At 32.0% G+C, this 15870-nt stretch overlaps 2 protein-coding genes across 3 annotated transcripts; one reads left to right on the top strand and one right to left on the bottom strand.

Annotated features, from left to right (window-relative positions):
• Positions 1 to 4215: 4215 nt before the first annotated feature.
• LOC133295045 (large ribosomal subunit protein uL18-like) lies at positions 4216 to 6986 on the top strand. The gene is made up of 9 exons (XM_061493820.1): positions 4216 to 4409; positions 4790 to 4859; positions 4948 to 5039; positions 5248 to 5374; positions 5468 to 5547; positions 5632 to 5748; positions 5831 to 5965; positions 6068 to 6237; positions 6651 to 6986. Exons 1-9 carry the CDS (start codon positions 4407 to 4409, stop codon positions 6763 to 6765), a joined length of 909 nt encoding a protein of 302 aa, XP_061349804.1. The 5' UTR covers positions 4216 to 4406; the 3' UTR covers positions 6766 to 6986.
• Positions 6987 to 9337: 2351 nt separating this feature from the next.
• Positions 9338 to 14029, bottom strand: LOC133295051 (glyoxylate/succinic semialdehyde reductase 1-like). Of its 2 annotated transcripts, none has more exons than XM_061493829.1 (8): positions 13851 to 14029; positions 13100 to 13214; positions 12923 to 12987; positions 11989 to 12090; positions 11614 to 11729; positions 11336 to 11414; positions 11086 to 11256; positions 9338 to 9738 (listed from the first exon to the last, which is right to left on the bottom strand). In XM_061493829.1, exons 1-8 carry the CDS (start codon positions 13953 to 13955, stop codon positions 9649 to 9651), a joined length of 843 nt encoding a protein of 280 aa, XP_061349813.1. In that variant the 5' UTR covers positions 13956 to 14029; the 3' UTR covers positions 9338 to 9648. The 2 variants fall into 2 exon arrangements, with proteins under 2 accessions (XP_061349813.1, XP_061349812.1); XM_061493828.1 differs by having other exon boundaries at positions 12923 to 13021; positions 13104 to 13214.
• Positions 14030 to 15870: the final 1841 nt, after the last annotated feature.

The raw sequence follows: 15870 nt of genomic DNA, 5'->3' as shown, positions 1-15870 counted from the left end.
CGGTTAGGATTTGAGTGTCAAATTTCAAAGTGTTACTACTAAACTAATTACCGTTAATTTCCGTTAATCTGACGGTTATAATTTTTTGGGTCACATTTATTAATTAATTATTAATTCTAAAAAATTATAACCTTTGGATTGTCAAAAATTAACGATGTTTAGTTTAGTAATTAGAGTAGTAAAAGTTTTCAGTAATAAGTATAACCGGTCCTATATATATATAGGGGAGGGATCTTTTGACTCTAGAGTAAGACTTACAACTCTTACTCTCCATCTCAACCGTTGATTTTCGTCCATCTAACGGTTATCAATAACAATTAATTATTTATTTATTTCAAATAAATAATAACAGTTAGATGGACGAAAAACAACGGTTGAGATGGAGAGTAAGAGTTGTAAGTCTTACCCTAGAGTCAAAAGATCCCTCTCCATATATATATATATATATATATATATATATATATATATATATATATATATATATATATATATAAATGTTATACTTACAACCTAATTTTGTTTACAACCTCTTACAATCATATCTTAACCGTTGATTTCCGTCAATCAACGGTTAAGATTTTCTCAAATCAAATTTATTAAATTAATTATTAATTCACAATAAATGATAACCGTTGATGAACAGAAATCAACGGTCGCCATTTATAGTGTAATTAATAATTAATTAATTAATATAACTTCCTAAACTATAACCGTTGGATTGACAGAAATCAACGGCTAGGATGAGGAGTAAGACTTATAAGTCTTACTCTGGAGTCAAATGATCTATCTATCTCTCTCTCTATATATATATATATATATACGGGGCAAGATCTTTTATAGCAGAGGAAGAATAATAAATCTTACACCAAATATTAACCGTTGATTTTTCGTAAATTCAACGGATGTAATTTTTTGGATTGCATTAATTAATAAATTATTAATTTCCATTAAATTACAACTATCAAATATATGCAAAATCAAAGGTTAAAACTTTATGTAAGACTTAATATTCTTCTTACACTAGTGTTGGGTCACTGGTCGGACCGGTGGGTCACCGGTCGGACTGGTTGACCTGGATATATAGATATATAAAAATATGAACATATAAATTCAATTATATTTTTCATATCTAAAATGAATTAAACAAGGTTAATTAAATAAAGTCAAAAACATGAAGCATAAATAAATAAAAATGCATGTTATTACTATGTCAATTTAAATTGTAACTCAGAATCCCCATAAACATACCTCTCAATGACATTGAACTCGTATTTTTCAAATTCAACTACATTAAAAATGACATGTCACATTTTCTTAATTTATTATTCCGCAAATTGCTTCAGTATTGGAAGCTGAAATCTTAGGTTATTATAGAAGAGTATACTGACAAATAAAATTATAAAAAGTTTTTAAAATGAGTTCTACATTTTTTTTTGACAAGATGAAACAATTTTGGTTTTTCAGTTTGTTTTTTTTTTAATGTATGACCAGGCCGGGTCCCTGGGGGAACAGTGACCATTGTGCCACTGTTCACCAACTTTTTTATCTAAATGCCACGCGAACAATGTTATTTTCCAATCTGCCACGGGGCAAGTTCGCTTTTGACACAAGCGACCTCTGTTTGCTGATGTGTCAGTTTCCTGGTGGTGTCAGAGTTCGCTTCTGACACAGGCGACCTCGGTTCCAACAATATTTTAACCAATGGTAGGCGAACTTCATTTTTTTTAATTTTTTTTTTTAAAGTTAATACTTGTTATCCAGTAAAAATGTGACACATCAGCAAACCGAGGTCGCTTGTGTCAGAAGCGAACTTGCCCCCGTGGCAGATTGGGAAATAACACTGTTCGCGTGGCATTTAGGTAAAAAAGTTGATGAACAGTGGCATTTTGGTCAGGATCCCGTCCCTGGGTCACCGATTTTGACCGGGTCAATGGATGACCGGTCCAATGCTTGACCTGAACCGGTCCAATGCTTGGCCTGAACCGGTCCAATGCTTGACCTGAACCGGTCCATTGACCGGTTTACCGTGTTCTAGGTCGACCCGGACGGGTCGGGTCGAATTTTACAACTATGGGTGTAAGTTTATCCTATCTCTGTATATATAGGGACAAAATATATTTACCATCAAAAAAGTTTACCATCCTTATAATCAACCAAATCACCGTTGATTTTCGTTAATCTAACGGTTATAATTTATTGGATTTATTGAGAATTAATAATTAATTAATAAGAGCGACCCAATAATTCTCAATAAATTATAACTGTTAGATTGACGGAAATCAACGGTGATTAAGCTAGTTGTAAAGGTGGTAAACTTTTGCGGTGATAACTATATCCTTCCCCATATATATATATATATATATATATATATATATATATATATATATATATATATATACATATATGGCTTTAATGTTTCTACAGTGAATGTAGATAAGTTACCTACATTTGATCCCAAAATGACGTCGTTTTGGGTTAAAAAATTAAAAAAAATATAATAAAAAAGACTATTATAAGTTATAACCTTGAAATAAATTATAATTACAAAAATACCTTGATTTTCGTCTTAAAACGACGTCATTTTGGGCTCAATGTAGATAAGTTTCTACATTGACTGTAGAAAAAGCAAACCCTATATATATGGGAAAAATATTTCTGTAGTTAATGTAGATAAGTTATCTGCATTTATCCCCAAAACGACGTCGTTTTGATTTTGAAATCTTAAAAAATTATAAATATAAAGACTATTATAACCTTGAAATAAATTAAAATTACAAAAACATCATGCTTTTCGCCTAAAACGACGTCGTATTGGGCTTACTGCAGATAAGTTATCTGCAGTAACTGCAGAAAAAGCGAACCCTATATATATACATGAGATGTTATATTTACTATTTTTTTTCTTACTACCAAATATTAACCGTTAATTTCTGTAAGAAATTAACGGTTAAGATTTGATAGTAAAATATATTAAGAAAAAAAGAAATAGAAAAAAATATGGGGAAAGATATTGTAACAACCAAGTTGTGTTACTACCATGTTACTACCAATCAATCTCACCGTTAGATCGATTATGTGGATCCAACGATTATTTTTATTTTTATCTTTGTATGGTTATGATTTCTCAAATTTAATACTTTATATTAATCTCCATCTTTGTATGGTTATGATTTTCCATATTTAATGCTTTCACTTTAAATATGAGAAATCATAACCATACTAAGATGATAATAAATATGACCGTTGGATCAACATAATCGATCTAACGGTGAGATTGATTAGTAATAACATGATAACTTGATTGTTACAATATCCTTCCCCAAAAAATATAACCTCCCTATATATTTTTCTTTTCGTGAGACAAAACCTAAAACCCATTTCGACCCGACCCACCCAAACCAATCCCTTATATAGCAAAACATTGGCAAACAGTAATTTGCTCTCACTCTTTTTCGTCACTTTCTTGGAGGAGGAGATCGGGCTTCAGCAGTGGCAGACCCAGAAAATTTTATTTATGTCCGCACATTTAGTATCGAAAATTTGGAGGTAGTGCCCGAAATTTTTTTTTTAAGAAAGTTTTAAATCCACTAAAAAATAAAAGAATATAAAAAAACTTCAATTTAACAAAAATATATATAAAGTGATAGGTTTTATTATATTTATATTGAAATAGTAATCACTTATTCAATGTCAAGTAATATTATTATTTTCGGCCCGGTCTTTGACCCAGTCGAGGTACTAAGTTAATGGGTCACTGGTTAAATCTAATCTATAATTTATATTAAAAAAATTATAAAGATATTCAAATACCTATAAAAAAATATACCAATTAAAAATATTTTAATATAAAAAATAATAAATTACACATCTAATAAATATAACGAGACTTATTTTGTAACTTGAATGTTGCTTCTATAGTTGAAAACTTATATATATATATATATATATATATATATATATATATATATTGAAATATTTAAAAATCATATTATTTTACTGAATTAAAAATTGAGATAAAAATTTGTCAGTATAAGTTATTATTATAAAATTACATTTTAATAAAATTAAATTCAAGCATAAAATTTACTTTTGGGTGTGAAAAAAATAATTGTAACCGGCCCATCAAGTTAAAAAAGCATCGATCAGTTCTGTAAAACATTAAGTCAGGGCATTACTTAAGATTTGGTCCATTAAGCTAAAAAAAGGATTGAACAGGTCCAACTTTTACAAAACCTAATATTCACCATAACATTTCCATACACTCAGAGTTCTGTAAGCGGCCGCCGCCACTTCTTCTTCTTCTTCATTTCTTCTTCGTCGATTCTGTAAATTTTTTTTCTGTTTATGTCCGCACTTGCGGACATTGGCGCATAGGTAGGTCCGCCACTGGGCTTCAGCACAGAGCAATGGTGTGTATCTCCAATCTCTCTTGCTATTCAATTCTCCCATCTCTTCATTGCATGTTTCATCATTTCGTTTATGGCAGAACTTGAATTTCGTTTATTTGTTTGAGAAAAAACTTGTAGTCTTTAGATCTGTGTGTTGAGAGATATTTTCGAATCCGTAGTAGGGCTTAGTATTCATTCTGTTGATGTTTTATCATCATTTTAGTAATTCAATAGAGTAAAGAGTTTTTTGTGTTAGTTTTTGACTACCGATTCATTATGGAGTGTAATTCAACTATTTGTGTATGGCTATTCTTATATGCTTTTCATTATGGCTATCTGTGTGTTGAGAGATTAGCGATAACAACATTTTTCATTTTTTTTTTCTTTGTATTTTTTCACAGGCATTTATCAAGGCTCAGAAATCAAGGGCTTACTTCAAGAGATACCAAGTGAAATTTAAGAGAAGAAGAGGTGTTGTAGTTGTTTTCTTCATCCACTTTGTGTTTATTTATCACGCCTGATTTATTTACGACTTTATTATTTACTGATGAATGTGCAGAGGGAAAGACCGATTACCGAGCCAGGATTAGGTTAATCAATCAAGATAAGAACAAGTACAACACCCCAAAGTACCGCTTTGTTGTTCGTTTTGTATCCTTCTGTTAGTCTGTAATTTATTTTTGTCTTATTGGCATTTAAGTGGCAACACCTCAAAATTCTGGCCACTTTTTTTTTATGATTTTTATTTATTAATAGTCAATGCTGGTTAAGCATAGAATTTGAATATTACATTTGAAAATTGAAGTTGTTTTATCTGTTGATGTTTATCTGTGAGTACAAACCTTAACCTCATAACTAGACCAACAAGGATATCGTTGCACAAATAATATCTGCTAGCATTGCCGGTGATATTGTTCTTGCTGCTGCATATGCTCATGAACTGCCCCACTTTGGTCTTGAAGTAGGCCTTACAAACTATGCTGCCGGTACATTATGAGAAAATCCTGTATCCTCCTTTCATTTGTGTCAATCCTTTCATCCTTTCTCTCTTGTTATTGAATATTTTAAAATCTGACCAGCTTATTGCACCGGACTCCTCTTGGCTCGTCGAGTCCTTAAAAAGCTTGAAATGGACGAGGAGTATGAGGGGAATGTTGAGGTAACTATGAATTTGTTATACTCTTATCTCAAAGTATCTTCTTCTCATTCTTTGTAAGATAATTGGCTGTATCCTTTTTATTAGGCTACCGGAGAGGATTTCTCTGTGGAACCTGCTGATTCTAGGAGGCCATTCCGTGCTCTCCTTGATGTTGGTCTTATTAGGACCACAACTGGCAACCGTGTCTTTGGTGCCCTGAAGGTACTCAATATTATACTGCAATTCTAATGTGAATGATTTTGCTTTAAGGATGCTCAAATTGAATAATTGCGATGCTTTTCAGGGAGCTCTTGATGGGGGTTTGGATATTCCTCACAGTGACAAAAGGTTTGCTGGTTTTGATAAGGAGAAGAAAGAACTTGACGCTGAGATTCACCGCAAATACATCTTTGGCGGACATGTTGCTGCCTATATGAAGGCATGTGCAAAGATTTTATTTGATGCACTTCTGTTAGAATTTTCAGTGCAATATTATGAGTTTTCAGACATGTGTTTAACAACCTCTTTATATTTTCTACAGACCTTGATGGAAGATGAACCTGAGAAATACCAGAGGCACTTTCCGGAATACATCAAGCGAGGAACTGAGGCTGATGGACTTGAGGAGTTGTACAAGAAGGTTCATGCTGCCATTCGTGCAGATCCCACAGAAAAGAAATCTGAGAAGCAGCCACCAAAGGAACACAAGAGGTAAGTTATTATGATATTTCAGCTATACTTTTTCTTAAGAAATTTGTTTTGATGTGTTTGGTTGACATGAACAATATGGTTTGAAGATTTTAAGTGGAGGGGAAAAGAAAGGAATAGTAAGCAGGGGAATTGATGAAGCTTAAAGTAAGAAAGGGAATGGAGGGGGATCCCCCCTCCCCACCCCAAAAAAAGAAAAAGAAAACTCAAATTTATTAGGCTTAAGAACTTTGAGCCTTGAGAGCAGGGAATCATTCGCCCATTTAAAATCTTCCAAACAAGGGATTGGGTTGCTTTTTTACTCCTTTCCCTTTCCATTCCTAACCTCATTCAAGCATAAATTTGATTTGTTAACTTCACCATATTACTTACTGAGTGGAGATTCCTAAGAGTTTTCCTTTCAATCTTCTCTGCAGGTACAACCTGAAAAAGCTTACCTATGAGGAGAGGAAGGCTAAGTTGATCTCACGCTTGCAAGCTCTTAACTCTGCGGCTGAAGCCCCTGAAGATGATGATGAGGATGACGACTGAAAATGCATTTTGTATGCAGAACTAGTGATGCATATGTAGAACTTATCCTCACTGGCATTTGGAGAATCATTTTCCTGAGAAGTTTTGTTGCTTGTACTATTTCTTTTCTAGATTAAAATTTTGTAGACTTTTTTGGGTCAACTTTGAGTAAGCCTGGATTGATGTGTTTTAACTAAAATTTTCTGTTGCACTTTTCTATAAAATTATTGTTCATTTCAGCTCGTGGTTGATGTCTTTGGTAACATGGCACTTCTTTATATTCTGCTTCCTCGTTGTAGGGTTGGATAATAAGCTGGGATTCAATTTTCTATTTAAGTCAACGAATCCTTAGAGCGTTCTAAATAAACCTCTAGAGTGTTTCAATGCTAGGAGTTATTTTGAGGCAGCTGGGTCTATTAAGTACAAGCGTCACGTTGTGGCCGTCACCTTTAATTTTGAATACTGCCTTTTAAGCAGGGGTGGTCATCAACCGATCCAAATTGATTCAAATCGTGATAATCGAATAAAATGAAAATAAAAAAATTGAAAATAAATAAAAATCGTAAATTTTAATTGGATTGGATTAGTTTTCGGATTAGTTGATGAAAATTGATCAATCTAATTCAATATATCAATTTCCCTTTTATCTACTCGGGTCTTTTTCAATCATAGTTCACATCTCATCAATAGAATTTCATCTCTATAAAGTTTCATATTTCATTGTCCAAAAAAAAATTATATTATCGTTTACTGATGTTTTTGTGTTTCAGAAAAATAAATAAATTTACAAAGCCAATATATACAAAAGATGTTAGTTGCACAATAATCATGAAACAAATTTTAAGATTTTCAAAAAATCGAAAACTGATCCAATCCAAACCGAAAAAAATTGGATTAGATCGGATCGGATTTGAAAAAAAATTCAAACCGAATGGCCGAATGGATTAGATTGAATCGGATCGGATCTGAAAAAAAATTCAAACCGAATGGATGATTACATGCTTCCAAAACTGATCCAATCTAGATCGCGAATACCTGGAAGGGATGTAATTTCGACTCAATTCTGATGGTTGTTTTATTTACAAGTGATGACCATGATTTTCATTTAGTCTTCAAGTATCTGAGTGAAATAAATTGGAATGAATGTTACCCAAATTGAAGTATAGGGTATGAACCCAAATTGAAGTTTCCTCGAATCCAATATATGAGATGATGGTAAACCTCGGCTGCTATTTATGTACTATACTCAAGCAAATTTTAGCCAGAACTCCATCGTTTATAGAAAGGTTCGTTTAAGTACCCTCGATTAGGAGTATCCTCTCCAATGCTCCATCCAATCTTTGAAAAATGATAATAAGGATAAGTTAGTTGGACAAAATGCATGACGAGGTCAGCTTCTTAAACAACTATTATATTTGCCCACACCGAGGTTAAATTCATCTTCCACACTCCTACAATCACGAGCAATAAGAGCTACAATACCTCAATTTCCTAGTTTACTGATATTGGCATTCACGTTTTCTTCCAGAGAGATGTTAGGCAGAACAAAGTTATTGTTTTCCATGGCTCCTATGTTTGGAGCTAATACACAAGTTGAGAAAAGGAGGCACATAAACTTGTAAAACTATAAGGGTGAGGAGGTGAAAGTGAAAAAGAAAATCGAGGGAACACGAATAGATTTAGACAAGTGGAAAAACAGGAATACTAAATGCATGTTTAGCACGGGAGAAATTTTTTATTACTGAGTAAAAAAAATTCTCGGAATAAGAAATTTGTGCCCGGGTAAGTTACAAAAAAATGTTTGATAGACAAATATTTTACCAGGAAAGTTGAATTATTTTTACTAATGCTTTATTTGATTAATAGTGAAATATTGATATAAATGTGTAATAAAATTACCCACTATAGACTTTTTCAAACAAGTACTCGATAAAGACTTTTTGAGGGCATTTTTGTCTACAAATAGTAAAAAGTGTTTCTCTATTCTTGGATTTAAAAAATATCACACTTCAAATGACCAATTTTTTTTTCCCATTGCTTAGTTCAAAACAAAAGTCATGAAAAAAAAATAATATACTAGTTTTTTTATAACTTTAAGACATATCAATCATGGTTAATATATTTTGCCTAGCCTACTTTCCCAATATTCCTATTAAATTCTCCATATCAAACACCCCCTTAAAAGTCGGTTTGTATAGACTTTTTTTTTCTCCAAAACAATTTTTTTTTTTTTTAGTAAAAAAGCACTTACCATGAAAAATCTGTTTGGATGCCTGCTTTTTTTAAAAGATAAAAATTTTAACTTCTAAAAAAAACAGAAATCAAAAGCCAAATATTTTTATCAAAAATGAATTTAAAAAAAAAAAAACTAAATAGCTTTAGCTTTTATTAAAAGCACTTTTAAAATAAGGCATAAAAACTTTTTTTAAGGCCATCCAAACGGGTTGACTCGTCCTCTGCATACATGTCAAATATAGTGAGTGATATTTAATGAATATCTTAAAACTATTCTATTCAAGTTTCTAACTCCAAGACACCCTTTGATGGTCTGGTAGCCTACAAAATTCATAATTAAGTAGAGACTCTCCAAAACTTAAGCCTATAAACTATAGATTGCACCAAAAATATAGATGAATACCAGATAAAGCTCCATAAAATACACATGCAATCTACTCAAACCAACAGATGGCCAACACCATCAACTGCAACAAGTTGACTAAACCCATGTCCGTGCATATTACAATTTCATATTGCTAAGAAGGCAGTAAAAATCTAAGGTTCATTCATTCAAATAAAATTCTATAGTAATGACCTATGCTCAAACAGCTATTTCATAAATAGATGGTTCATATCACACTGTTGTTGAACATAACAGTGGTTCAATCAATCCAGAAAGTTATCCCGTCAAGACGAATGATCAAGAGCTTTTAAAGTCTCATGGACTGCCGAAAAATCAAGGTCTCCCAACCCCAAGCTTCTGGCTTTCTTGAAAGCCTAAAAACAGATTTTGAACTTCAGTACCTTACAAAACTTCTATGACAAGTCATTAAGCAAAAAAAATAAAAAAAAAATATATCAAATAAAAAAAGTGTTTCATCATTTTTTATTTTGCTGATTTATGAAGAAACAAATGAAGCGTGTTGATCATCATCAGTATAACTTTATGGCCCTGTGAACCATTGAAGTAACATGCACCAAAAAAGAGTTTCAATTATTTACGGATGAACTTTTGATAACATGAATCATTACAGCACCAACAATATGAATATTTTATTGGAAGATCAAATCACCATATGGCATATGCAGTTCACGGAACTGGTGTTAGGTTAAGCAGAATCTTCCACTATTGAATAATTTTAACTGATTAATACTTTTGTAAAATAAAATCAATTTAAGCTTGTGAAGAATGCTTCTGTCTCTGGCAGGTCTGGAATATATAATATGGAAGTCAACCCAGATGTTCCATTGGATTGGTCAAAGGTTCACTTGGTGGATAAGTTACTCCTTTTCTAGTTTAGAAAACAGAAACTACCCTCCTGTGGCTCAGACACTTTCAATTGCTTAGTTTATGTTTCTTGCAATCACCTTCATTAGCCCCATGCCCCCATCATGTGCAGGATTATCATAAATGGAGGTACACCAGGAGCATCTCCCAGGTTAGTCGTAAAGGGGAGGTACAAATAGTTTCTAAGTGAAAGACACTAGCCCAGTAGCTCACAAATAAGTTTCCTAGAGCTTGGTTTGGTAAGTTTAGTAATGTTTTGATTTCAGTACTAAAGAATGTGAGTTGCTCAACGGTTGATAAATACTCCTTGTTATAGCGATATGTTATGATCATGGACAATAGTAGTACTTACAGAAGTTAAATTGTCTCTATAACAGACCCTTCGAACTCAAAGGATGCATGTTATTATTTGTTTATTAAAATGGGAATATTAGGATCCACCAACTGATAAACATGATCTTTAACACCTAACTTGAAATTGATCAGAAAGAGTAGAGATTTGATGCTTAGACTACATGAGGTTCGTAGAGTATTGATTTGATCCTTAACTACATGAGATTCATTCTTCCTTGGCAATCTGAATAATCTAAATCATCACCTGGGCAAGTAATGCTACTTACACAACCTTACTTCACAAACCACAGATGTAGCTGCATCTGAGTTTGACAAGGAAAAAAAGCATTTAAGTGGGGTTACTTATTTAGATGCATTCACGTTAGTAGTCTATGCACGACTTACGACTGTTCACTGGGATTGAAGTCATGTGAACTAAAGAAGCATTTTCTGATTGTGTCATTTTTTGGCACAGAAAGAAAATATGATAAAAATAGTATTACCTCATTTGCTGCAGCTGCTACAGGCATTGATACAGCATTATCATCTCCAAGGGCAAGAGCCAATCTCATGTCCTTCTGCTGATGTTTCAGTGGAAAAGCTGGGGAGTAATTGTTTTGGAGCATTGTAGGTCCTTTCAATCTAAACATTGCGTTACTTATGGCAGCAAGATCCTGCACAAAAATATCCCAATCATGCTTAGACCAATAATAAAAGGTATCAATAAGAATCTTCCAGGTCACAATCACTTACCAGCACTTCAAGAAGAGTTTCAGGGCTCAAACCACTTCTTCCAGCTAGTGTGAGTCCCTCAGAGAAAGCATTCATCATACTGTAACGGACATAACAGACAGAATAACTAATTTCCATACCAAGACAGAAAATATGGACATACAATCAGTCTGGCTTGCAATCTGGAGGAATATCTTGTTTGCAGATTCATAAAATGCTCTAAACTGAAGTTGGGACAATCCCCCTCCCCCATCCCAAATAAAAAAGAATAGAAGAAAAAAAGGGGAGGAAAAGATCACCTGCCCATAATCATGTTAACCACAAGTTTCATTTTTGCACCGTTTCCAACCTCACCCAGAAAGAAAGACTTCTTCCCCAGTACATCAAATGCTGGAAGTGCTTCCTCATACAATGCCTACATATAAAAAGAATCAACCACTAAAATTTAGTATACAGTTAAATACTACTTATACATACAGTTCTATATTTTCCTCAAAATGCAGTAGGTCATAACAAGGAATATGTATGAGAGCACTTATACACATGGATCTATCAACAAAATCCAACTTCATAACTATGCATTCAATTTCAACAAACAACAGACAACCATGATAGTAATCCTGCAAACAACGGATACATTTATCCAACATTTGTAGAGTAACATTTAAAAATACCTTATCCCCAGCAGCAAGTATTACTAGTTGGCCATCTTCTGCAGGCTTCTTGCTACCTGAAACAGGAGCTTCAAGGAAGTAACCACCTTTTGCTTTGATTGCCTGTAGAAATCAGGTCTGTCAATTGAAACTCGTCTATAAGGAATTCTTTCCATTTCCGTTTGAAAAGTTGATTATAAATGCAGAGCATCAGCTTATGCATATAGCATGGACAAGCCAAGATAGATACTACAGTGAACTTTTGTTTCATACATGCAGCACATAGCTAAAGAGAACTAGTAGATATTCAAACATTAATTTTTTATTTTTTTTTTGGATAAAATAGCAGATATTCAAACATTCCACAGCGAGAATCAGTGAATAATATAGTATATAGATTTCCCATTCCTATTTACAAGATTATGAAAGCTTACTGTAGACTTCCCCGCTAACTAAACTTCCTTGGAAGCAACTTTTAATGGCCAAATTCCAAATAATGACCATAGTCATATACTTATAATTAGATAAAAATCTGTGATGATTAATGCTAGAAGAAGTCCCCAACATGCAAATTACAAAATGTATTTACATCATTCTTATTTCAATCTAGGAAGAAGAGAGAAGAGGGAGGATTTTGGCAATATTTCTAAGCTATTAAATACTTAAATAAAAAATACGGGAGAATCAATAATGAAATGAAATACAGAAACATAGGAAATAGCTTGAGCAATATGAATAACGATGTCCTGCAACATTAGCAATTGCAGTCTCTCTTTTACTTACAAGTTTCTTTTTAACAACAGGGAGCAATAGAAAATTTTAGAAAAGTACCTTCACACATGACTAGGTTTTACATAAATCACAAGCAAAATAACTCTCAAACTGAATAAAAGCAATTTTAATGAATATTAAATGAAGGGGAAACGCATTTTAACATCAGCAGGGTAATACAAACCTCAGATATCTTGGAAGATGTATCAGCATCAACAGTTGACATGTCAATATAACCTTTTCCATTAGCTTGCTCCAGAACACCATCTTTATCAAAAACAACCTAGAAAATTACCATAAAATGGAATTCAAGTAAGAGCAAATAAAGCAGTTGCATGTCAAAAATAATATTCACAACCACTGACCGATAAAGCAGCTGGAGGATCAGATAACATTGCAATTGTATACTTGCATTTCTTGACTACAGCTGCAGGGGTTTCTCCAACTGAAGCTCCATGTTTCACAAGTTCATCACACTACAATTACAGATAGCAAAAGACACACGTTAGGATTATCCAGAGTTCAGAGCACAGGCCAAATTATTGATTATTCAAATTAAAAGTTGGTCAAGCTTAAACTGAGTTTTTAATAGTATATAAAGTACATAAGTTTCTAAAATTACTCTACATAACTTTATCTAATATTCATAAAAAATACGTAAAAAAAAGTGTATTGGGCCCATGTTTTCTTTTTCTCTCTCTTCTCTTCACATGAGTCCACATGTACCCAACACACATTTTTTGTGTAAAGTTATCTAAAATAACTTAAGATACTTTAAACCCAAAATTATAATATCCAGATTACAAGCTATATTTTCTCTCTGTAAGGTGGTCAACAGAATACACAAATTTGTAATCCCACTCATCTGATATTATCTAAATAATGGTTCAGCATATAACTTTCTGGATATCTTTCTAGAAGTACATGATGATAACACAAGAGAATAAACTATGTTATGGAACCAAAAACAAAAACAAAAACAAATTAAAATAAAAAGTGCAAAAATTATCGAAACAATAATATTATAGAAAGAAATCATCACAAGGCTGGACACACACACACTATTGAAACTGATAGTGAAAACTAAGAGGGAACAAGACAAAAGTAGATACCTTCGAAAGAGTCCTGTTCCAAACAGTGACCTTGAAGCCATGGCGTAGCAGGTTAATGGACATAGCCTTCCCCATTATCCCTAGACCCAAGAACCCAATCTCCATCTCTCTCTCTCTCTCTCTCTCTCTCTCTCTCTCTTCAATTCACTTTTGATCTCACAGTCTCACTGTTCCCTTCTTCTTCCCACTTACCTTTATAACACAATTTAGTTTTTGTCTAATTATTACTTTATTTTACTATTATTATCTGATAGAATTATGATATAATAAAACATATAAATTAAATTAAAAATAAGTGTCACATGTAAAAATTATAAATATTATATATATTTTGTGTATACAAAGGGAAGCGAATATATCATATTTTTAAGGAAAAAATATTTGTATTTTTATTACAGAATTTTTTTTTTATATCATACTCACATAAAAATGAATATATTTCATTACAAGGAGAAAATAGAAAAAATATTAACAGAATTCATTTATTTTTATATGAATATGACAGAATTTTTTTTTTTAAAGAAAAAGTAGAAATATTAACTCTATTGTTCTCAACATTAATTCCTTAATCTTAATAAAAATTGGCCTTTCATTGTCAAGACTCACAATGATATCCTTGTCAGCTATCCTCAACCAATTGGTATGATTAGAATTATAACTTGTGAATGTGTCATAAGACACATGTCTATTACCAACATTGGATTGGAAATCTAACTATTTAATAAAGTATTAATCATCATTGAATGATAATTTTCAAAACTTTTTACTAATCCTATATTAAATTTAAAACTCCAAAAGAAAGCAAATAAATATTTTATACTGAGAGTAAATTAAAATTAAATTCATTATTGAAATTTCAAAAACATTCAAAATACATATTTCAATATTCTTTTTCAAAACATAATAAGAATTGTCTCAATTTTGAATCTTAGTGATCCTTTTGCCTTTGTTTTTTTTTAAAAATTACCACTTTCCTCTCTTTCCAAACTATATACCACGAGTAACTAGGCAAAACAACTAAAATTTTCAAATTTGGATCCACAGATGTTTTTGATTCAAGATGTTTTTGATTCAAACCAAGTTCCTAAAGAGTACATGCATAAATGAATTTGGGATGGATATTTGCAGGTTCAAAATAATTGAGGATAATCTAATCTTTATCTAAGCTTTTTATATTCTATAATTGTGTAAATTTTAAAAGGGGATAACTTTTGGTTCAAATTAATTTTTTTTTTGTCGTAACTTTCCCGAAAGGGATTTGGCTAAATTTTATCCCCAAAAAATACTTTCTTCATGGGTTTTGAAAATGAAAAAGTAAATAGACATAAATCTTTAAAAACAATACTACATAAACATAAATATGTATATAAAACTTACTTTAATAAATTTAGCTTATGATATAAATAGTTTGGAGGAAGATTGTCCTCAAAAGCAATGCCCAAATAGTTAAGCACACACAAATTGATATATAGTCACAGTGAGATAAGATATTCTTATTATCAATTTTTTTTTATTATCACTCTAATTATCATTGTATTCAAAAATTATTTTTCTTTTCTCTCTTTTCATTTAACTTTTTCTCTAATTCAATGATGATTAGAGTAATAATAGAGTGATAATAGAAAAAATTGGTATTAAAAATATGGGTTATACTTATATAATGTTACATAAAAAATACTATTTGATCCTACACAAACATAAAAGAAGAGAGAGAAAATGAGTTGAGGAAAGAGAAAATAAAAAATTGTGGACCCCACGTCTATTTGTTTGAGTAGGAAAAGAAGCTTACATCATGTTACATAATAGATGTATTTCCCTAAAAATATTAAAATTAATATATAATTTAAAAAAGGGGGACAAAGTAATAAATTCAAAAAAAATGAGGGCACAATCAATCCCACTTTTGCAGCTAGCTATGTATCAATTCAAATTTTGAGGTGGAGGCAGCACTACCGCTTTGCATACCTATTTCTGAACATGTATCAAGGTAGCATCATAGGAATAGCATAACACGAGTTGA

This window comes from Gastrolobium bilobum, unplaced genomic scaffold (assembly GCF_033153095.1).
Source record: "Gastrolobium bilobum isolate Gb01-03AN ecotype WA unplaced genomic scaffold, APGP_CSIRO_Gbil_v1 utg913, whole genome shotgun sequence".
NCBI classification, from domain to species: Eukaryota; Viridiplantae; Streptophyta; class Magnoliopsida; order Fabales; family Fabaceae; genus Gastrolobium; species Gastrolobium bilobum.
Note: the sequence above shows the minus strand (reverse complement) of the source record. Positions and strands in the feature narration are given on the sequence as shown.